The sequence below is a fragment of the Carassius auratus genome, chromosome 13, assembly GCF_003368295.1.
Source record: "Carassius auratus strain Wakin chromosome 13, ASM336829v1, whole genome shotgun sequence".
Taxonomy (NCBI): Eukaryota; Metazoa; Chordata; class Actinopteri; order Cypriniformes; family Cyprinidae; genus Carassius; species Carassius auratus.
The window spans coordinates 6,489,460-6,512,839 of NC_039255.1; the positions used below are offsets into that span (position 1 = coordinate 6,489,460).

Here is a 23,380-nt window from a genome sequence, read left to right on the forward strand (position 1 = left end):
CTGACTTATGGATGAATAGTGATAGAAGATTCATTTTCATTTAAAGGGCACCTATTATGCCCCTTTTTACAAGATATAATAATGGTCTTGTGTGTCCCCAGAATGTATTTGTGAAGTTTCAGCACAAAATACCCCACAGTTAATTTATTATAACCATTTGAAAATGTCATTTTTGGGGCCTGTTTTAAAAAGAGCTGTTTTGGTGTGTACCACCTTAAATATAAATGAGCTGCATATCCCCGCCCTGCCTTTGGATGAGGGCGTAACTGGCACACCTATTACAATGAGCGATCGGTATCGGTAGAAGCAGAATGGCTGAGAGTGGGAGACCCGCTGTTTTGTATGGCATTCAGCCGTATATGTTTGAACCAGAATCAGACCCAGATGATGAAGAGACTCCGGCAGAAGAAACACAAATGAGAATGGAGCAGGACGTCTCTGAATGGTTGTTTGATACATTTATGTACTTATATTTTAATCGCGTCCCCTTTGCAATTATGGATGTGCAACACGCACTGTGATAACGTTCGCGCAATTTTTTTAAACTACAAACACAAATACTGTGATAACGTTTGCTAAGTACAAACGAAATTATATTTATGCGAGGGAACGATTGCGTCATGTTGACATTACTTGTCGTACAGGTGTTTATGTGGCAAATGTGAGAAGATGGCTACAGAACCAGAAAATATATGCTGCAGGGAGATAGAACAGGTATTAATTTATTTACATTTGTAATTGTTGCAAAAAATAATACGTGACATAAAACTGTCATACGCTATTTGTTGTATCAAAGGTTACAAGACGGATGCAACAACTTGAAGTCACTCCATCATGTATGGTAGACCATCCCGGAATGGATCCAGTTTGTTTAAATGTGTTTTCGTTACAAAACGCTTTTAACATTTACAGGGCTGACTATGGTCCCCTGCGACTTCGTGGAGTACAACAGTGAGTGTTAATGATTAGCACATTTAAGAAAAAATGTCAATTTCTTCTAAATATTACAAATGTTTTTATGAATTTTTGATGAATTAATTTTTAGTCTAATATTTTCCCGGGTTATAAGGAAATTATAGTGAAAACAAAACATATTATAGCTTTAAATAATTTCACAACAACTTGCATATACATTTTTTTATTTACATTATGTATAAAGACACTGAACTGTACAAATAAGTTTAGAAATTAAATAATTTTAATAAAAGGACATTCCTCCAAAAAAAATTGAACCATGATCAATTAAATATCAAATATTTCAACTCCAGACAACAAATGATAGATATTTGAAAGAAAAAAAACACAGAAAAATCCTTGAACCCTGTTTTGAGAACGTGGCTATGTGTGTGTGTGCCTTAGTCGTTACAGATTTTTAGCTTATCGGAGTTTTGTGAGCTGGTGCTGGGGTTTCCTTGGACGAAAAGTTCGAGTTGTGATTCCATCCTGTGTGGTCCTGAGGATTCGAAGAGAGTTTCCTGATGCCCAGGGTAGTTATGTAGGTTTTCGACCACCTATTGATTAAACCGAGATACCCTACTAGAGATGGCCTCCTCCTTCTCTGGCCGGTCATACTCTGCGCACAATGCTGGTGGTATTGGTATCCTCAAAACATCATCCACATATGGTGCAGGATCCACAAAGACTTTATCAAATATGAGGTCCAGCAGGTCATCCACATATTCTGTGCAATATAACATTTTATTTTATTTTAAATTAGTCAAATATTGAGTTTTCTAATAGCTTGTAAGAAATTATGCAAAAAAGATATGTACATTTGTAGTAAATTTGTTAAGTAAACTCATTTTATACATACTGAATGTTGCTTGTGTCTTTACTTCTCTGACCCGGTATTCTCCCTTCTTGGCCTTTGGAAAGGTCACTTTGAACACTGGTCGACCAGCTGCTGTCGTGGCTTGAGGACGCCCGGCATTCTCATTGTAATGTAGTGCAGCCAGGTATAGTCTGTAAGCAATAAATACATTTTCAACATTCAATGTCTACAGTGTATGTAAAAGTAAATTTATTTTTACAACAATAACATTACCTGCACAACATTCCCAGAAATGGAAAAACCACATTTTTTGGTGTAAACCGTAGTATTACACTGTGGAAAACCTCGATAGAAGAAGTCTGATAGTGTGGACTTAGCTTGGCAACATCCTTCACAATTCTCTTGTTGGAGAGAACTTTCTCCAACTTGAGATATGGCAGTGTTCCTAAATTATTGGAAGTGTTACTATAGTATGATATGTAATTTTAAATAAAAAAAGGCAAGCTATATGATCTGTATACATTTTTTAAAAGTAACTATTGCTTCTTTAGCCTACATACCAGCAGCTAGCCACTTTTTTGTGTCTCGACTTCTCCTTGTTCCATGTAGACATGCTGGAAAATTGCTGTCTTCATGTGTGTGCTTATTTTGCATGTGGTTTAGCATAGACATCCATTTAGCCACTCTTTCAGGTCCACTGCTTGATGATGCAGCAGTCCAATAGATGTGGTTTTTTATACTATGCAACCATTTACGTATTTTCTCACAACCCTTTAGCTTGCACACTTTTTCCAGCTGCTTTGAAATTCCTGGAGATTTCAATTAAATACAAACATGACAACACACAATAAGTAGAGCAATGTGTCATTACATATAATGTAATGGTGGTGTTTTATATATATATATATATATATATATATATATATATATATATATATATATATATATATATATATATATATATATATATACACACACACACAGTATATATATAAATAATCCGCTAACACATAATGATCCGCTAAAACAGTTTCAGCACAATTATTAGTCTGTAAAAAATTTAGAAAATTATATGATGGTAGTAAGGTTATTTACCTTTCTCTATGTGCCAGACATCATAGAATTGGTTGACATTGCGTTCCCTGAGGAATTTTTGTATTTGCGGATGTCGGTCAGTCACAATGCAGTCCAGAGTCACTCCATGAGCATCCAAAAAGTCAAGACCTCTCTTCAAACCTTCCTTTTCCATGTGGTAACTTCCTCCCACTTCATTACTCTGAAAATTGATTAAAATATAATAATTTTTTTGCGTTTAAAATAAAATATTCAAGTTTTCCAGGACATTGAATCAAAGGTTTCTGCTCATTTACCTGGACGAGTTGTACATCAACAACGGTGTTTGTCTCCAGGTCCATCATTGTGTAACTGCCATATTTGGCAGAGTGCCCTTCAAAAACAAAAATACATAATCTCTTATTACACAATGTGCCCTGTCTATAAGATAAAATTCTATATATTTTTTTCTTTATAAAAAAACAATGTAAATTTGTCCCACAATGTACCTGGTGAGTCAGCCCTCATATCTCCTCCAACAATGACCTTTTCCCTTTGAGCCAACAGCTGTAGCATCTCATCCTGCCAGTTTCTCCATTTGTAAACAATAGCAGGCTCAATGCACATTCGTGCATGACGACGAAAGGTGTCGTACTTGAAAAGATGTAACTTCATAGCTGCAAATATCTGACAACACATAGAGAAGAGTTGGTAAGCAGTAAATTAATAAATGAATAAACATATTTTTTTTTTACATTACACATTTTTAGTCTCATGTAACTGCAAAGCTATTGATTATTTCATTTACAAATACCTTTTCAATTGTGAAAAATGAAGCACCACTGAGATACACAGCAGCAGAAAGGTGAAGGTTTCCAGCTGGAGTACTGCCCAAAATCGGCTGACTGTTCCATTTCCGTGAGAACTGACAATGGTAGCAGAGTTGTTCAACACGTAGAAATGTTCCAATCCTTTGTGATCTTATATGACAGCTTCTATGACATACCGGGCACACATCAAACAGTTCCATGATGCAGGTCTCATAGACAATATATTTACAAATGTTTTGAATAGGGCTGGATCCTTGAGCTCTGAAAAAAAAAAAAAAAACATTAATTTACATAAGCACTACAGAAAAATTAGATATGCTATAATTAAAACAAACATTATTCTAAAATATAATATAAACTTACGACAAGTCTTTTGGCTCTGTTATTGATGTGTCTGCCTCTGCAGGATTAAATGTGACATCAGTCTCTTGTGATGTTAGTATTGAAGAGCATTCCTGCAGGATATCTTCATCATCCTCAAGGTCCAGACAAGGTCTTTTTGATGAAGTCTTGAGGGGCGTGGAAGACGCAACAGCTGTATGAGAAACTAATTTTGTGCTAACATCAAAACTTGACAATGTTGTCTCTGTCTGGACACCTGGAATATATAATTCAGCAAAGTTTCAGCAAAGATTCACTTTCTCTATCCTGGGTATTCAATTCAATTCAAATTTATTTGTATAGTACTTTTCACAATACATTGTTTTAAAGCAACTTTACAGAAAATGAATTTCGAAATGTGCATATAAAAATACAATTAGCTAATACAATTATATAATATTATATTGTATACTATATAATATAAATATAGTTAAAAACATAAACATACAGACACTCCTGTGGTGTGTTTGAAGCGTCCTCATTGACAGTTGTGTACCAACACTGCATAGCTTTGATGTTTCTGTCTGCACGCCAATATCCCTCGTTCTACAGCTTCGTGTCGATGTGCTGGCCTTTGTATAAACATAGCAATTTTGATGTCTTGTCTTTACAGAAAACATACACGGTTTTTAATACAATATCTTTAAAAAATTATATACGTGTGGATACACACTTTACAAACAAGGTTTACATTATATACACAGTCAGATTTTCTACGACGACGACAACAACTTTAGACGCATTTGTTATTGAACTGGCTGACATCGACTGAAATGACTATTTTCTAAAAAAACATGAAATACACTTACTTCTTCTGAAGGTGACGTTGCATCGCGAACAGTAGGCAACGATCCAGACTTGAGGATTAACTTTGAAGCAAGACCTGCTTTGAATTGACCCTCGTTCTCAAAACAGTCAGTCAAAAAATGATTCGCGCAAACATAAACGTATTTTGGAATTTTGAGTGGCGCCTTTCCTTCATAAATAAAATCCATCCACTGCGTTTTCAGTGGCTCTGATGTCGGAAGTAAGTGAAAACTACTATGTTCATTATTACATCCCACAACAGAACACCTATGTTTCTTAGGAGACATTACCGGCTGTCGTTGAAACAATGGAGGATTGTGTACAGATCACGGAGGGCGGGCTCTATGCCAAAACCAGATTGTCAATCAAACCACGTCGGTGGGGCTTAGCTCAATTCTACGTCACAGTGAGAGCAGTCTTAGAACAGGGCGTTTTGAGACAGTGCTCATGAATTATTGAGATTGTAAAAAAAACACTAGGTGGATTTTTATCATTCTAGGGTGGTTTTGCTCACACACTGCCAACACACATGTATGGTCAAACACCATGTAAAAGTGAATTTTGCATAATAGGTGCCCTTTAAAATTAATTGAAATCTTTCTAAAAGAATATTATGCTTACTAAGTTTATTTGATTAAAAATAAACTAAAAACAGTAACAATATTGTAAAATATTATTACAGTTTAATAATATTAAATTAGTTTTCGGTGTTAATATATTTTAAAATGTAGTTTAGAAAATCTGAATTTTTATCTTATTTAATTCAGTCTTTAGTCACATCATCCTTCTGAGTTGTGCTGCTGGATTCTTTTGTGTACTGTGATACTTTTTTTCAGGATTCTTAGATGAATAGGAAGTACAAAAGAACAGCATTTATTAGATTTTTTAAAAAGTCATTTATATTAAAATGTTATTTACAAAAAATGAATAAATAAATAAATCTTCCTGATCCCAAAGTTTAAATCTATATATTTTCCAATTTAGTTGTATCTTCCCTATAAATTTGACATTGCACTAACTGCAGAATCATAATAAATTAATTAAATGCAGAATCATTTAATATGATTTGCTGTGTTTTTACATTTAGAGTGCTAGTGTTGTTAAACACAATACCAGCAGAATACATCGAAACAATGCTGATCAATTCATAGGGTTTGAAATTTTCATTGCAGTACATTATATTTCATTTTTATAGCGAAGAACTTGCTGTTCACATCTTGACTCACCTGTCAAGACTAGAGTACAATCTCTCTCTCGCTGTTCAAATCTGCTCGCTTCCCCCCACATCTTAGTAACTGTACTAAGACAGCTTCTCTCTCCATTCTGACAATGTGGAAGACAAGTGAGGGACACCTGTAAAATTCCCACCGGGATCTGTGTGTTAGGCTACCGCAAGGTGACCGTTATCTCATAAATTGATACATTTTAACATCTATAAAAAGCATACAATCTGATGATATATGGGGATTATAACACTTCTAGGTCATTGCTGAAGTGAAGGCTATCTATCAGAATATGTATTTATATAGCCACCTTGTATAATGCCTGTTCAGTGCTTTCCTCATCTAACACAAAAATGACTTTGGGGGATAATTTTTAAGCCAAAATTAATGTGTGATTAATTTGCAATTATTTGGACATCATGTAATTAGTTAACTTAAAAATTGTAATTGACAGACCTAATAACCAGATAATGAGAATTTCTTGAAATCATATTTGTTTCCATGGACGTTTCTGCATATAACTTCATGTGTATCAGGCTACAGATGTCGACACGGGAAACTACAGTAAGATGGCCTACAGACTGATCATCCCTCCTGCGCCCGAGGGGCAGGACAGTTTCGTCATTGAGCCGTACACCGGCTTCATCAAGAGCGCCATCATGTTCCGAAACATGCGCCGGTCCTACTTCAAGTTTCAGGTCATCGCCACAGACAACTACGGGCAGGGATTGAGCAGCAGGGCTGATGTGGTGGTGAGTGCATGTGACCTTTGACCTGTATGTTTGTTCATGCACCTCATGCAAAATGGTGATTTGAACACAACAGAAAGTTGTTGCTGGAAGTTACCACTAAAAACCTGTCACTTTGAGAAATGACATTTTCTCTCTTTCCTCTGGTTATGCAAAATGAATGGTTTGGGGTTCAATGAATAATAAAAAAAGTGTAAATTGCATAACAATAATCAGCACTGTTTGGTTTGGTAAATACATCATGTTTGAATAAATGTTTGCATGCAGGAGTGCATATGGTATTTATGCACTACTTAATGCAGTAATGAATATATAGAGTAAATAAACTCTTTTTGTGTGAGCTGAATTATTTATGCTGCTGTATCTCCTGAAGTGTTGCAGCCAGTGACTTGTGCTAATTATTTGGCTAATGTAAGTCAAATAAAATAAGAGGGATTATGGAACTGATGTGTGCATCAGGGTTTTAAACATCATGTCATTAATATTTGTGTCATTTTCAGTTTCCACTAGCAGTAGACTTTTCTTCTGGTGTAGAAAGTGATTCTAAAAGCATTCATCGGGATGCTACAACCCTTACTGACCAACATAATGCAAAAAGCACTTGAGCTGGATGATATACAGTGGGGTTTAACTCACTAAGTGTGAAATTTGTTCTAATTTAATCAATTTTCATTGCAAATTACACTACCACTGAAAAGTCTATGGGCAATAAGGTTTTATTTGTATTTCTTATAGGTCTCTTATGCTCAACACTGCTGTAAAACTGTAATATTATGAAATACAGTTACAATACAGTTACAATTTCAAATAACTGTTTCCTATATCAGTATATTTTAAAATGTAATTTATTTATGTGATGGAAAAACTGAACTTTAAGCATCATTACTTTAGTCTAAATTAGAAATAATATGCTGATTTTGTGTTCATATTTTTTTCTTATTATTATCTTAAAACTGTTTTGCTGCTTAATTATTTTTTTGTGTGCAAACCAGGATGCTTTTTTCAATACTCTATGAATGAAAAAAAAAACACAGAAAGTTAAAAAGAGCAGCATTTATCTGACATAGAAATTTTACCTTTATAAATGCATTAGTCCTTGCTGAATAAAATTATTATTTTTTTTTTTTTTCAAAAGACTCCAAGCTAAATAAAAAACTCTTTTATGACATTTCAGAGCAAATATATCATCATCATGCTGGAGAAAATCATGATCTGATTATTTTAACTCTATCACCAGTGCATATAAAATACAACACACAAACCAAATCCTCAGTTTTTTTTTTCATTTTCTATGTGGGTTGCAGGTGTCCGTTGTCAATGCTTTGGACATGCAGGTTGTGGTCTCTAATGTGCCGCCCACTGTGGTGGAGGAGAACAAAGAGCAGCTGATTAGGTGAGAATTCCTTCCTCGGTGTGTTTCTCTGCACTGCTGCTTTCCTTGAGTGGCATTTGAGTGTTTCCTCCACTGTCAGCAGCCTTTGTTTTCCCACTTGCTTTGATTTAAAAGGCCATCTCAATTGTTAAAATGCTGAATTGAGCTCAAATGGCTCCAATAAGCAAAATAGAACCACTTCACTCAGTAGTTTGCAGAATAATCATAATAAAAGAGAAAATGATTGGTTTTTTTAATGCTAGTCAGGTGTACATATTGCAAACTAAAGACTGTAAAATGTAATTTATTCATTATAGTACCTGTTCTGCATGCTTTATGCATGAGTTATAGGAAGAATCTCACACTGTTATATTTCAAAATCACCCTATCTGTCATGGTTAAGGACCTGTCTGTGTTTATTTTTGCTCCCCCTGACCATGTTTTTGTCTCCAAATTGATTGTGTTAATTTGATCCCAGGTGTGTCTCAGTCTTTTCCCCAATTATTCTGTCTTTAAAAAGCCCTAGTCCATTCAGTTCTTAATTGTTGGGTCTACTTGTTGTCACGTGTGATTCCCTGTATTGGATAAACCCTGTTCCTGGACTCTATTAAAGATCGTTTTGTGTATTACGTGTCTCATCGTTCATCTCTACACGGAGTGTGACACTATCACCCTAATACAAAAAAGTCACATTATTTAAATATTTGAGCATTTATTAATTATTGTAATAACTGTTATACTTATTAAAGCTGACAGGACCATTCTCACATTCATTAATGTAAAATAATCAGTGAACTTATATACAGTAAGCACAAAATGTTTTTCTTTTCATTTTTGGATGTTTTGTGAGATTCACCCTTCATGTTTAACAAAAAATGGATTGTTTTCAGTGTTTTGTAGAAGTATTAGAAATTAAGTGGAATTGAATTAGCATTTTAATGTTTTAGTTAGAAAAAGTAATTTCGCCATGCTTTTGTTTTTGTTTTGTCAGTATTTTGGAGCGCTATGTGCAAGATCAGATCCCTGGTGCTAAAGTGATAGTGGAATCGATCGGTCCCCGGCGACACGGGGAAGGTTATGAACTTGAGGACTACACCAAATCAGACCTGCAGGTGTACGCCATCGACCCTCTCACCAACAGAGCCATCTCCAGACAAGAGCTCTTCAAGTAAGCCAAACACACAGTCGCTCCTGATACCTTTAACAAAGTTTGGTACCAACATTTGGAAAAAGCCCCTTCCCTCCTCATCTCACCACCACTGCTTGATCTTTCTCTTCTTTACAAAACAACAGATTTTCAAAACCATCTAAACAGCTTATCAACTGATCCCTTGTAATTAGGCTATTTTACCTAATTTGACCAATTTTCTGTGATGCGTTTTCTGAAGGCCTGTAAGTAGTCCCTTATGCTCACCAAAGCTGCATTTGTTTGAACAAAAATACAGCAAAACAGCAACATTGTGAAATGTCATTACAGTTAAAAATAACTCTTTTCTATTTTAGTATAAATTAAATTGAAATGTATTTCTGTGATGGCAAAGCATTACTCCATTCTTGATTTGGTCCTCAGAAACATTATCATTGTTGAAAACAGTTGTTTATTTTTAATTTTATGAATTTTTGAAACCGTTCAAAAGAACAGCATTTATTAAAAAAAAAATTAACAACATTATAAAATTATGTCTTTGTCATTTTCGATCAATTTAATGCATCCTTGCTTAATAAAAATATTAATTTCATAAAAAAAAAAAAAAACATATCTTACGGACCACAAAACTTTTAAATGGTTGAGTGAATTTTTATGTAATTATTTTTTATTATATAAGTATATTAGAGAGAGAGGAAAAAAAAAACTCTTTGGCCATCATGACATGTCTCTATTCTACATTGTAGTAGAAAAAGAAAAGAAAAAACAGGATAAGAAAGGAAAGGAGAAAAAGGAAATGAACTGTGTTTGTGAACAGCTGTTCTACAGGAAGCACCTGTCCTCCTCAGTCGAGAGGAGAAAAGCCCCTTGAAGTCCAGACACACAGCAATATGCTCATTTAAACTCTGCTGTGCCCCGTGACTCAGCAGGGAGACGCGTCTGTCACTGGGATCTAACACAAGTCATCAGGATTCTGTTCAAATATGTGTTTACGGAGTCAACATGCATGTCACATTCATATTCACAAGCACAGGAGATTACGGACCACCTGTCTCATTCTGCCTTTCTAGACACACTTCTTACTCTTATAATACATGTTTTATTTTGTTCACTGTTAGATGTGTTCTGCTCGTGTTTGTATCGCTACCAAAGTAGAGCAGCTGCCCGGATGAAAGTTTTATGCCCTAGAGGTTACTGATAACATTTCTTCAGAGATATAAAGACATAAATGAAACAGCCGTTGACATATTGCACAGTGCGAGATGATTAGGAAGAATTTGATGATAAATATTTGAGCTCATAGTAAAATGCTCATGAACCCACAGAGAGCAGCCTTGCCTCTGCCAGTTCTTCTGGAATTTGCCGCTGGCTCTGACGTCTCTACTGTATTGGCTAAACATGAGCTATAATTTGTTTTGGGTGAATTTAACGGTCAATCTTTGGTCTCATTGATCTATTATTTGTTCCAGAAGAAATAGTTTTGGCGGAGGTCAAAGTCTCATAACTTTATACTTTTGACTGAATTGCCCAGCAACTTTTATGATGGCTGTTGTTGTTGTTTATTAAATGTTATTATTCAATAAGTAATATATAAATAATAGTAGTATTTAATAATAGTATTAAATAATAGTATTAAATAATAAACTCAGCGGTTTATGTCTTGCTTAACACACCTGATTCAGAAAATAAGCTTGTTAGAAGTGAGCTACGTGTATGAACTGTGGTCCGATAGAAATGATCTCTACACAGTGTTCATTGCTTCCTCCTCCCTGAGCAGGGGACGTTTGTCAAAATGATGATAAGATAGAATATGAAATAAACTAATTCCCTGACTTTAAGTTAGTCAAACTATTCTTAGCATTAACATGAAGATTTTATTTTAGCATTACTTAACCATTAAGATTGCTCAATAATCTGCTTAATGCTGTTCTTTAGACTGAGTTTGTTCGTGTGTATGTATCTTCCTCAGACTGCTGAGTTTTTTCCACTCTTCTCCTTTCATATGTTCTGCTGGAGACAAGGTTGTTTTTTTTTCAGCTTTACAGTCAGAGGTCCACTTCAGCATTCACAAAAGTTCCCCTAACGAAACTAGTTTATTTTTCCGGAATCCATCTGGTAACCCTCAGTGGTGTTTTGTATGGATGAATCCAGCCATCCTGCTGGTGAGAAGCCTATCGACTCGATACGATAAAACCAGGCAGCCATGGTTGAGCCTGTTCATACTGCGTGTCTGTAACAGTGTGAGTTAATGCTGTTTCTCTTCCTCCACAACAGGGATGTGATTCAAAGAAATGAAGGACTTGTGGGTAAAATCAGGGATTAAACCTGGATCTAATGATCTAAAATGATATCCCATCATCTTTGATTTAGAAAAGAAACAAAATATTGGCAGTTTGTTCGTCACTCCTTTCGGGTTCCCATGTGATTCAGTCCACCTTGGTTTGATCCACTCCTTTTACATTTAGTGAAACAGCAGATACTATACTGACATTGTATTTTATTCTGTTAGAGTGTGAGTCTAGTAATCAGCTTGATTTTTAATTCAGTTGTAGATAAAAACCTGTTGAATTATGGCAGTTTGACCTAAAAAAAAAAATGAAATCTTCAACATTTATTCACCTACTCTATTTCTCCTGCAAAACACAGAAGGTGAAGAATATGTCAATTATGGGACAAAAAATGATAAGTCATCTTCTGTGTTCCACTGGATTGATCTAATGGAATGTGGAGAATAAAAACACAGGAGTAAATGGGGTGTACATTCAGAATAGCAATAAAGTTACTTAGTCCACCTTGAAAATCAAAGTCTATTCATCCTCATTTCTTTAAAGCTGAAAGGAAACTCTTGAGATGTTGTCAAGCACATACATGTGTTTTTGCGGGTCTGTTTGAGCACTTGGATCAAATAAACGCAGTCTTTCATCTGTCTTTAAACCTGGTTAATCGAACAGTCTTGTTTACTAGGTGCTTCTGTTGAAGTGTTCTGCTGCAGCAGGTCTAATTGGTCTGCCGTGGATACTTATGAAGTACTTCACATGGAGGTCTATTTAAACATTATTGATCAACAAAGTGTCAACAAAGCCAAGTCTAAGGAGAAAAGTACTCTAGCTCTGCTTTGAAGTGGCACTGGTAATCAGCTCTATATCAAGATATTAAATAATAATACTTGATATTAGCACAGTCAAGCCATTAACACATGCGGGGGAGAATGAGGATTTCCATATCATGTTGCCTAGTAACTCTTATGGCGAACTGGAAAAGGTTAAATACAGCTGAATGGATGCTGCCCTCATTAGCAGGATTCTTGGCTTCTCTTCTCTGCCGAAGATGCTTTAGATTGACACTGAATGTTATCAACATATAACTGTCAATCATCTCAAGGCTGTCATAGTTACTACAGTATAAAAATGCTGTAAATGTGACCAGAAATGTACAGAAATGTGCTTACTGTAAGGAACCTTACTGTGCAAGGAACCGATGGAAATTATAATTACAGTATATATAATCACAGATGAGTTTTTTAAGTACATTTCAGAATCATTCCTACAGTTGTTAATATTATTAATAATATTATTATTATTTGTATTTTGATCACATTATATATATATATATATATATATATATATATATATATTTTTTTTTTTTTAGCATGAACTGCTTGAAAGTGTACATTATTTGTATTATTACTTATATATATTTTTTTATTATTACAAATGTTTTTCAGTTTATTTCAGTTGCATCAGTACAGTTGTATTATTATTTTCACATAATAAATACATACTTTGTGGGGTTTTTATATGAAAGTTTTTTGTGATTATGATGTGCTTACTATACTTCGTATTTGTACTATAGTACTACATATTTGTGCAAGGAAAAGATCAAAATTGTAATAATTTTCTAATATGTCTGTTAAATCTGTGTTTGACAGGTTTCTGGATGGCAAGATTCTGGACATCAATAAAGAGTTCCAGCCGTACCTGGGCGAGGGCGGGCGGATTCTGGAGATCCGTTCTCCTGACATCGTGGCGAGTGTGAAGAAGGCTGCGCAGGCGGTGGGCTACACAGAGGGGGCGCTGCTGGCACTGGCCATCATCATCATTCTGTGCTGCATCCCAGCTATTCTCATCGTCATGGTGACATACAAACAGTGAGTAGAAGTTTCTTACAGCTGTAATTGACACTGCCTTTTTAATTGTCTAATGTCAGTCCCTAATGATAATCAGCCTCATAATTTGCATATTTCAGCTTTCAGCTCAATTAAATAGGGTTCCTGGGGGCCCTTAAATGTCTTTTCAAAAAATTTAGTTGTATTAAATTTAAGGCCATAAAAAGTCTTAAATGGTACAAGACGTAATTATGTCCTAATAATGACTTCAAGAGGTCTTAAATATGGGAATGGAAAGAAAAGAATTGCCATATGGCTTAATGTGATGATTAAACTTCAAAAGACTGGGATTTCATTCATTAAATATGAGCGCTGCATGATTCAAAGTCAGGTGCTGCTCTGCTTTGTGCACTGCTGTTACCAGGGAAAACGCAATATTTCTGCCGTACCAAATGCGCCACCTACTGGCATAGAAAGAATTAGCTTTTTCCCATTTTAAATAGTTGAAAGATAACTAGGATTACGAGACTAGTAGACATTTAGCTAGAGGTTTAAATGTACCATATTTTTCGGACTATAAGTCGCACTTTTTTTCATAGTTTGGCTGGTCCTGGAACTTATAGTCAGGTGCGACTTATTTATCAAAATTAATTTGACATGAACCAAGAGAAATGAACTAAGAGACATGAACCAAGAGAAAACATTACCGTCTACAGCCGCGAGAGGGCGCTCTATGCTGCTCAGTGCTCCTGTAGTCTATACTTATAGTCCAGTTTTTTCCTCATCAAGACGTATTTTTGGACTGATGCGACTTATACTCAGGTGCGACTCATAGTCCGAAAAATACGGTATATATACATTTAACATATAAAGACAAAGTATTTATATGTTCTCAGAGCTACTATGAAAACACTGCAGTTCTGCAGTTGTACGTCTTTATTTGTAACCTCTACGGTTCTGAGAGCATTGAGGGCAGGCTTAAATAACATGCACAGTAGGTGAGGGAGATGAGTATTGGATGCCAGGTATTAAAATGGCTTTTTTTTCAGTAATTAGCCATGCTAACAGGCTAATCTCCCAGCCAGCTCTGTGTGAAAGCAGATTAGTTATAAGCATTTGTGACATATCCCAGGCATTCGATCCATCCGTCACATCTCATGAATGCCCAGCATATGGGTCTGCTCTCCACACACAGCAGCTCTCTTGAGACGTGAGCATGGTCCTGACCTTCTCCACACACCAATGAGTCCGTCATCAGCTATTGTGTAAATACATAACAGATGGGTAATCACAGAGCGAACACAAACAGCTAAACACACACACCTACAGTATGTCTGTGAAGCTTGATCTCTCGCAAACACACACACACGCATGACTGCATTTAGATGTTTTTACACATATTAAAGAGTTCATTGTGTGATTATGATTCTTGTATTAAAGGTGAAGTGACATTTGTGTCATTAGTTGGTTGTTTACAATATATGCAGGAGACACGTATAAGCTTATATAACACAAGATCTCACACTGTCTTTATAGAGTAATTGCATTCTGGTTAAATAAATAATATTGAGAGGATCACATCTTCGATAGCCTCCAGGAAGCCCAGGGTCAGGACGAGAGACTGTGTGGATGAAATACAAAGATGCGAAGGAGAATGGAGAGCTAGAGAGACAGAGAGGGGTTACTGCTGAGAGCTGTATTGTTTCTCAGCTGAGGAGATGTGGGATAAACCTGTGCTCTTATCACATTTTACAGTATGAATTATGCACACACTTCTGCAGCAGTATCTGCAAACAAAATGGACTGCATGGTTCAACACTACTAGCATTCTCTGGCCTGTGAAATTAGAATTTGAACTACCAGTCATCCAGTCATCTAAATTCTAACATTGTAAAAATATGAATTAAGATCATGATCTATTACAAAATGTGCTTATTAACCAAGTTAAATGCAGGATAGTTTGTTTGGTTGTTATTCTGGTTGAAAGTCTCTTCACATCCTGATAGCAATCACCAAGTTAAGTGGTCTAAATGTATTTAATGTAATCAGCTAATGTAATATGCTAATGCAGACCGAGTGAAAATGGAAATTATTATTGTAATCTTGTGTGCTTGTACTCTAATATTTTGTCACCGGTGAATTTTGTGTTTTGGAGGAAGCGAAGCTTTGGAGAATGATTTGCAGGGAGGGTGGGATCTTATGCTTTCAAAGTTAGCTTGCCATTGCTAGCCTCTCCGAAATCGCCTACCATACCTTTAATGACAGTTAACCACAATTGCAAATGGCTATTCATGTACCTAAAATAGTTTTTTTGTTTTGTTGTTGTTGTTTTGAAAATCTTTGGTTAGAAAATCCCTTTACATACAAGTAAACGGATATAATTGATAAATGGAACATTAACATTTTTTGATAATTTATTTTTATTTGAAATTATATATTTTATATAAATTGTTAAAAGTTTTCTTATAGTTTCATATTTAGTATTTTATATTATCTTTTCTTTTTTTTTCTTTTTTTTGCCAATATATTATACTATCCATTTTCTAAACCACTTGGCCTCTTTTGTCTGTGGGTAAATATTATATTATATTATATTATATTATATTATATTATATTATATTATATTATATTATATTATATTATATTATATTATATTATATTATATTATATTATATTATATTAGTAAATAAACATTTTAAATTTACAGTCTTTCTTTTAATAATCATTACTTGTGTTTTTGTTTCATTATTCCTGTGCCTAATTATCTAACAACCCTTCTTTCCTCTTCCTCTTTCACTGCTCTTCCTGTCGCTGCATGTGGACCCTGCGCTCAGATTCAAAGAGTAAGTTCAAATTCTTTTTTGATGAATTATTTGTCAGAGACTGTGTGCCTCCGTACCCTCCTTATTCTGTTCATTCCTTTAAAACAGGAACATATGAGTAGAATGCATGAATTGAGATGAGAAGCAAAGGACGTACTCACTCCAGCTCTCTCTGATTCCAGCACAATAGCGATGCCTTTGAAATTGAACAGAAATTACTGGTTTGATGACCTCGTAGAGTACAAAGTGAGCTGGGTTCAGCTCCCTCCTAATAAAACACCTTATCTTAGTGTGAAAGGTGCTGAATAACCCATGATATTTTGCATTGCATGAATAAAAAGTGCTGGAACAGATCAAATGAGAGTTGCTGGAGCTCCAGACCTCTTATACTCCAATAATAGAGCTGAAATGAGCCTTTTAAAAAGAATGAAACTCACTTTTTGGGGATGCTTTACAGGAGACAGGCTGAGTGTGCCAAAACCGCCCGTATCCAGATGGCTCTTCCTGTCAGCAAAACAACAGGAGGTGGCGCTCCAACCAATCACTACGAGGAGCTGGGAGACAGAGGCATGTAAGTTACCTGTCCTATATAACACCTTCAACCTGACAACCAGACAGCAGAGAGATGGCTCAAAATATTTGTGTGTGTATCTGCAGGAAAATCAAGAATAGTTCACCTAAAAATTAAAATTCTGAAATAAATTTATCTCAGAAATTTCGGTAGTCATTCGGTAGACTTTCTTTCTTTGAACACCACAACAATATTATGTACCAAAACAAGGACTAAAACAGCACCATAAAAGTAGTCCATAGTGCATTGTAATATATATATATATATATATATATATATATATATATATATATATATATATATATATATATATATATATATAAGTTGTGAATAAAACAAAGATTATTAAGATTATTGAAGTATGTTTACAGTACAAGAAAATGTGTATTTCAGTCTACTTTTAAAAATTCACAATGTATACCATTGCTTTGTAATTATTTTTGAAATTTATAACAAAACTGCTGCAAAGTGTATGGTTTTTGCCACTCACTATAATTTGTGTGGACAAAAGCAGCATGAACATTTTGCTAAATATCTTATTTCATAACTCATGGAGGAAAAATAAAGTCTTTCATGTTTGGAATGTCATGTGAGTGCAAATAATAGAATGACAGAATATAACATTTTTAGGTGAACTACCTCTTTACTGCCCTAATCTGGTTATTAATTTGCAAAAATAAAAGCTTTTCCTTTATAAAATCTTGCCATTCTCCAAAGTGAGCCTTTTTGACATCCCAAAGGTAATTGTGTCTTTGGTAAATTAGCTGTGTTTTTGGCTTACTAAGTCCTTCCACAGAGATGTTATCACTGGACGTGTGGGTTTGGTGCAGCAGGAGTCCATTTCCAAGCTAAAGGCTGTTTTTAAGTGGAATGAAATGTTGATAGATTAAAAGATTTTAACCGTGGAACAGCATCTGTGTCCCTCAGGTAAAGCTTTTTAAAATGCTTTTGATGCAATGCAATCAAAACAAATGCAGCTGCTAACACACACAGAGACAGTGGAAAAGACATGGGTTTTGTATTGAATCCATTAGAAAAGAGGCTGAGATTGATGGACCGTGTTCCTGATCAGCAGTTTAATACTATCAGCAGAAAGGAACATCAGGATTTGTTTGCTCATTGTGTTCTTTTATTGGATATTAATAATAATAGTAGTCTGTCAGCAACCTTAAAAACAGTATTTAAGGAGCTTCATTTCATAATTTTTTTTTTTTTTACATATAATTAACAGAAATTGCACCCCAAAAACAAAAGTTATATATATATATATATATATATATATATATATATATATATATATATATATATATATATATATATATATAATATTAAAATTTTAATTGTTATTTTTAATTTTAAAATGTTACATTTTGTACAATATTTTTGAAAAACATTTTTTTATATGTCTTTTTTTCCCCCAGTTATTTTAGTAATGCCGAGGTCACACTGCATGATTTTCAAACTCGTCGGACTGGGGTAGCATTCAGCTACTGCTGTGTTCACATTGCATGATGGATCGGTGACATGGGGTTTCACATTGCATGACTTCATAATAGGCCTTCACAATCGCCGACAACTCTGTCTGGTCCGCAAACAACATGTGAGAATGACATTACCATGAGAACCCATGTGCGTCAGACCAGAGTTCTCGAGCGAGACTGGAAATTATAACAATGCACATTTCTTTAACATGTGTAATGAATGATTGAACAGACGAGTGGTTACTTTTCCTCTCTATTTACCTTTTACATGTATCTCTCAGGCCCATTTACATCTGATGTTAACATGCATTTCATATCCAGAGAGTTTCCGGATATTATTTAGCTGGATTGCATTTATTCCTTGTACTCCAGTGCTTTTCCATTGCGATTTGAATAGAGATCTATCCACAGAAACTGCCATTTATAAGTTACTTGCTTAGTTGTACTTTATGTGATTAAAAAGATGGTTGTGTATGCATTTACATTTGGTTTCTATTTTTGATTCGGTCACTGAAAAAAACATGTTAATACCAAATGTGAACAGGGTCTGTCTGTGTTATATTGTCATCATATCCATCTGTCTATATGTATTTTCCTCTCTTCTTTCATTCATTCTCTGCATTTATCAGGCTAGGACTACAGTGAGTAACATAAAATATGCTGCATTTCCCTGCAGTGCTCTTTCTTACACGCTTCTATCAATGTATTTTAAAATCCTTCTTGGCTTACATTTGTGGTTCGTAGTTTAGTCCCTGTGTAACTGCTCTGCTAGTTTTCTTCACCATTTAAATTTATGAAAAATTTAATTAAATAAATTTAAAATTTAAAAATTTATGCATTTAGCAGACGCTTTTATCCAAAGCGACTTACAGTGCATTCAGGCTATCAATTTTTACATATCATGTGTTCCCGGGGAATCAAACCCCCAACCTTGCGCTTGCTTGCTTGCTAGAGCAGTGCTCTACCAGTTGAGCTAGCTTTTATGTCACATTTTCTGTCGAATTGCATATTTAAAGGAACATTTTGATGCGATTTACTTAAAAAAATGCACATACAATTCAAAGATAAGTATGTGTAGCTCTTTAGTGGATTAAAGCTTTAGTAGTTTTTCACTAGATAAGCCCTCGTCTCCTGGCTGTAGTTCCTCGCAGTTCTCTCCTCAAAGCAAACAAACACGCTTCTCACATCCTTCACTTTGAGACTCGCCGTTGTCACAGATCATCTTGATTGATGTTTGAACAAAGATTAACAGATTGAACAGATAGGGATTTCAGACTGATTTGTGAGTGCTAGTGTATGATCTTTGTGCTTCACAGCTGAAAATACACAATGTTGATGCCTGCTTGCATTCATTGTGTTATTCCTGCATTTCATGCAAAGTTGGATGTAGGGTTTTCCTAATTAATATCGCAGACTGTCACATTATTCAATGCTCAGATAGCAGTACAGTATATAAATAAGGGGAATAGTGTTTATAGTTCAGCAAAATGGGTGTGTTTTTATCAAAAATGGCGTTATGGAAATGTTTTCAAAACCTTGCTATCGTATTTTAGCTTTAAACTGTAAACATCTTTTTCTTGAAAGTTAATTTTTATGATAAGAATTGTGTAATGATTGTATTATACACAATAATTAGGAACTTGAAAATTCAACTTTCTGAATCGAATGGAAAGTATTAGTAAGACTATTTTAAGACTATTTGTCTCAGAAGTACCGACTGAGAGTATTTTCTTTAGCGTCTTTAAAGCTAAATCTAAAATTGTGAGCAGATTTGTTTGGCCGAGCTCATTCAAAGTCCATTAAAGTGAAGGACTTTTGTGTAGTGGGTCATTAGCGCTCTGTCCTCCCATGGCTGTTCCTCCCTGTCTCTTTCCACACATGCTTAAGTCTTCTCTCATCTCACTTAATTTTCTCTCATGGGCTGCAGAAGGTGCCGAAAGTCTGTAATCGAGGAGGCGGATCGACAAGAGTCTCATAAGAGCCTTCGCCTCTTGTGCTATTGCTGCTCACATACTATGTGGCGGATTCGAGGATGAGGGCTTTACGATGCTCTGCACCGGCAGGCACTCTGGGACCCTGCTGAATATAAGGAGCAAGAGCTGAAGGCGGGACTTAAGGACAGTAGGGAAGAACTTGATGCTGAAGTAGATCAAAGTGGTCAAAGCACAGAAACGAAGCTGTCGGTCCGAGAACAAGCCAGACAGTTTGAGCAGCAAGCTTTAGCCGAACGGACATCCAGACAGAGCTGGGACTCTTACGCATCTCTGGATCCAGATGACCCACTGCTAAGTGCCTTCATGTTCTCATCCAGTCCAATTTCTGTTGGTAAGGACATCCCACCCTGCATTATCATCACCGGGGGTGATGGCGAGACTCCTCCCCCACCCATGGCTCAGCGGCCGACTCCACCCGTCCTGAGGAAGTTCAGCCTTGTGAGATCACATTGGAATTCATATCGGACTCTCCAGAAGGTCCACCACCCCCTCATCCTGTCCCATCCCACTCTTTTCTTTCTCCTCCACCTCTGCAACAGGACTTCACCCCACCACCAACCCCAACTCCTGTTCAGTCTCTAACTCCTACACCTAAACTAAGAGGGATCCTCAAGAGCAGGCCCAGATCCGCTGACAGCCATGACGTGAAAGATGACAGCAGCTGCAAAGAAGGAAGTTAAGACTCCATGACTGTTGTGCTGAAAGAGCCAGAGTCTAAACCAGGTGAAACAGACGACAGCTAATCAGAATCAAACTCTTCTGCTCATCCCTCAAACCAACCAATCCCAGTGGAATGAGACATTCCCCCCACCTCAGCCCTTTATTTCTGACTCTGCAACTCTTTTAATACCTTCTTTGCTACACCTCCTCAATTTCATTACTTACTTTTTCATCTATTATTTCAAGGGCACTTTACTTTGAGAGCACTGTATAGTAGTAAATTTCGAAGAAGGTCAAAAGCGTAGTGTTTCATGTGGCCAGCTTCAATGTGGCTAAGAGGTGTTATGCTGTTTTTATGTTATTAGCGAGTGTTTCAAAAACATTATTTTTCAAATAAATGCTGTTCTATAATATATAGATATACAGTTATGATGCTGAGAATTCAGCTTTAATAGCACAAGAATAAACTACATTTTTAAATATATTAAAATAGAAACATATTTTAAATTGTAATAGTACAGTATTTCACAATAGTCCTGTTTTTTTATTATATTTCAGTTCAAATAAATGCAGCTTTGGTTAGAATAAGAACATCTTAGTGACCTACAACTTCTGAATAGTAGTGTATATTTTTCTACTTTTATTTCAATTATATATTTAGCTATATTACATAAATAAGACTGTCACTGTTTAGGAATATTTAGTGTTTAACTGGGGACACATGTTTCCTAGCAGGCAGATGTTGGTGTGAAGAGCTGTCATCAAGTTCGATGAGGATGGGCCTTATAATTAAAGATCAGATTTTTTATCACAAAAAAAAAAAGAAAAAGGATGAACCAAATCATATAATTCAGTAGCCTGTACAGCCTAAGTAATGTCAATGGAAAAGGAAGGTCATTTCAGAGGAAGAGCAGGTTATTAAATTTTTATTAAAGGTTCAGAAATTATTTTTTTATTTTTAATAATGAACACTGGTAAATAATTCACAATAAGGAATATGCATTAAGAAAGTAAACAGGGTTGGTTTTGAAGGTTAAAAACAGGTCATTCTTTATATCTTTCTCATTTATTCACCTCTATCTCTCTTCCCTGTTCTTTCACTCTCACTAACCCTTTTTAAAAGCTGTCTAGAGTGCCAGATCTCCAGAAGCTCTCCTGTCTCGGTTAGGTCCTGCAGATGTGTTTGCCCTTTCAGAAACTCAAGCAGACAAGAATCACATAGAGATTAAACAATACAGCTAATCGTTTCTGTGGCACATGGCATGGGGACGTCTGCTATGCCGTTCCCCACTGTATTCACCCCATCAGGCAGTCAGTGTCTCTCCATTCAGACAAACTGCTCCTACAATATCTTAGCAGGGATGTGCAGATGGCATCTCCCTCATCTGTATCGAGAAATCTGTTTGAAATCTGTCATCATCCCATAAGCAAATGCACTCTGATTTGCTAATGTCTCATCCTCGGTTCTGAAGTGTGAAGGCATTTTTGAAGTACACACACACACAAAAATAAATCAGTTAATTAAAAAGTTATAGTAACGAGTACATAGAAATTAAATGAAATTACAGTTCTTTAAGGAAGCCATGTTTCTGCCATCAAAACAACAAAATATTGCAAAGGTAATTGCATTTTTTTATATCACAATTCTCACTTTGTTGCTTGCAATTCTGAGAAAAAATAATAATTTGTGAAATATAAACATTAATATACAGACAGACATGCATTCTTGTGAAGACCGTGATGTCTTGAATGAATGGTTTTGGAAGGACATGAGGACAAATGCATCTTTACGAAAATTGCAATGTGGTGTGATCTGTGCAACGCAATTTTTTTATAATTTATTTTTTTTATATATAATGTATCAAATTAACTATTGATTTGCTATTAAAAAATGCCAAATAAAACGCCATAATAAGATCTATTTTAAAAGATGAAGTGCTGAGATGAAGTACTTTCATTTTCTAGAGCAGGAGAGATTAGTTTTATTTTGTGTGGTGAAGCAGGTGATATGAAAGGAGATGTGTTATGTGCCCCCCTGTCCTTCTGAGACCCTTCATTCAAAGTAGTCTCACATAATAGTCTCCACAAGACTGCAAGTCTATTTTTTGTATTCATAGAACAGAGAACCAGCCTTTTTTGTTTCTGAAGGACACCTAGAGAGAAGTCACTTTCCTCCTACACCCACACACACACACAAACACTCATGCACACACATATCCCATATCACTCATCTGCCATTCTCATTCAGTATGTGTGGGAAAGATGTGTTTGTGTGTGTTTGACGGGTATTTTTTTACTTATTCATGTGAAACAGAACATGCACCCTCAGAACATGCCATTCTGTGCATCTTAATTTATGGGGTTTATTAATCATGTTAGGAACATGTCCAGTGGCATGTTTTCTTCTTCTTCTT

At 35.5% G+C, this 23,380-nt stretch overlaps 3 protein-coding genes and 1 pseudogene across 11 annotated transcripts in view; 3 read left to right on the forward strand and 1 right to left on the reverse strand.

Moving 5' to 3' along the window:
* Positions 1–23,380, forward strand: part of LOC113112445 (protocadherin-15-like) — a 171,470-nt gene that overhangs the window by 140,030 nt on the left and 8,060 nt on the right. For 8 of the 9 annotated variants that reach the window (XM_026278031.1, XM_026278026.1, XM_026278027.1 and 5 more), the window contains 6 exons: positions 6,602–6,817; positions 8,119–8,207; positions 9,178–9,354; positions 13,262–13,480; positions 16,273–16,281; positions 16,718–16,831. In XM_026278031.1, the coding sequence (XP_026133816.1) occupies positions 6,602–6,817; positions 8,119–8,207; positions 9,178–9,354; positions 13,262–13,480; positions 16,273–16,281; positions 16,718–16,831 (824 nt within the window). Of the gene's footprint in view, positions 1–6,601; positions 6,818–8,118; positions 8,208–9,177; positions 9,355–13,261; positions 13,799–16,272; positions 16,282–16,717; positions 16,832–23,380 lie in introns of those variants that run through there. The other variant, XM_026278034.1, reaches the window with a different exon arrangement.
* LOC113112449 (P2X purinoceptor 7-like) lies at positions 88–1,522 on the forward strand. Its single transcript, XM_026278036.1, has 4 exons — positions 88–445; positions 645–714; positions 797–951; positions 1,360–1,522. Exons 1-4 carry the CDS (start codon positions 312–314, stop codon positions 1,520–1,522), a joined length of 522 nt encoding a protein of 173 aa, XP_026133821.1. The 5' UTR covers positions 88–311.
* Positions 1,123–5,416, reverse strand: LOC113112447 (uncharacterized). Its single transcript, XM_026278035.1, has 11 exons — positions 4,845–5,416; positions 4,484–4,607; positions 4,018–4,252; positions 3,639–3,915; positions 3,334–3,511; positions 3,142–3,218; positions 2,867–3,047; positions 2,332–2,580; positions 2,045–2,216; positions 1,814–1,962; positions 1,123–1,681 (listed from the first exon to the last, which is right to left on the reverse strand). Exons 1-11 carry the CDS (start codon positions 5,127–5,129, stop codon positions 1,512–1,514), a joined length of 2,097 nt encoding a protein of 698 aa, XP_026133820.1. The 5' UTR covers positions 5,130–5,416; the 3' UTR covers positions 1,123–1,511.
* LOC113112448 (protocadherin-15-like) lies at positions 20,180–21,116 on the forward strand (annotated as a pseudogene).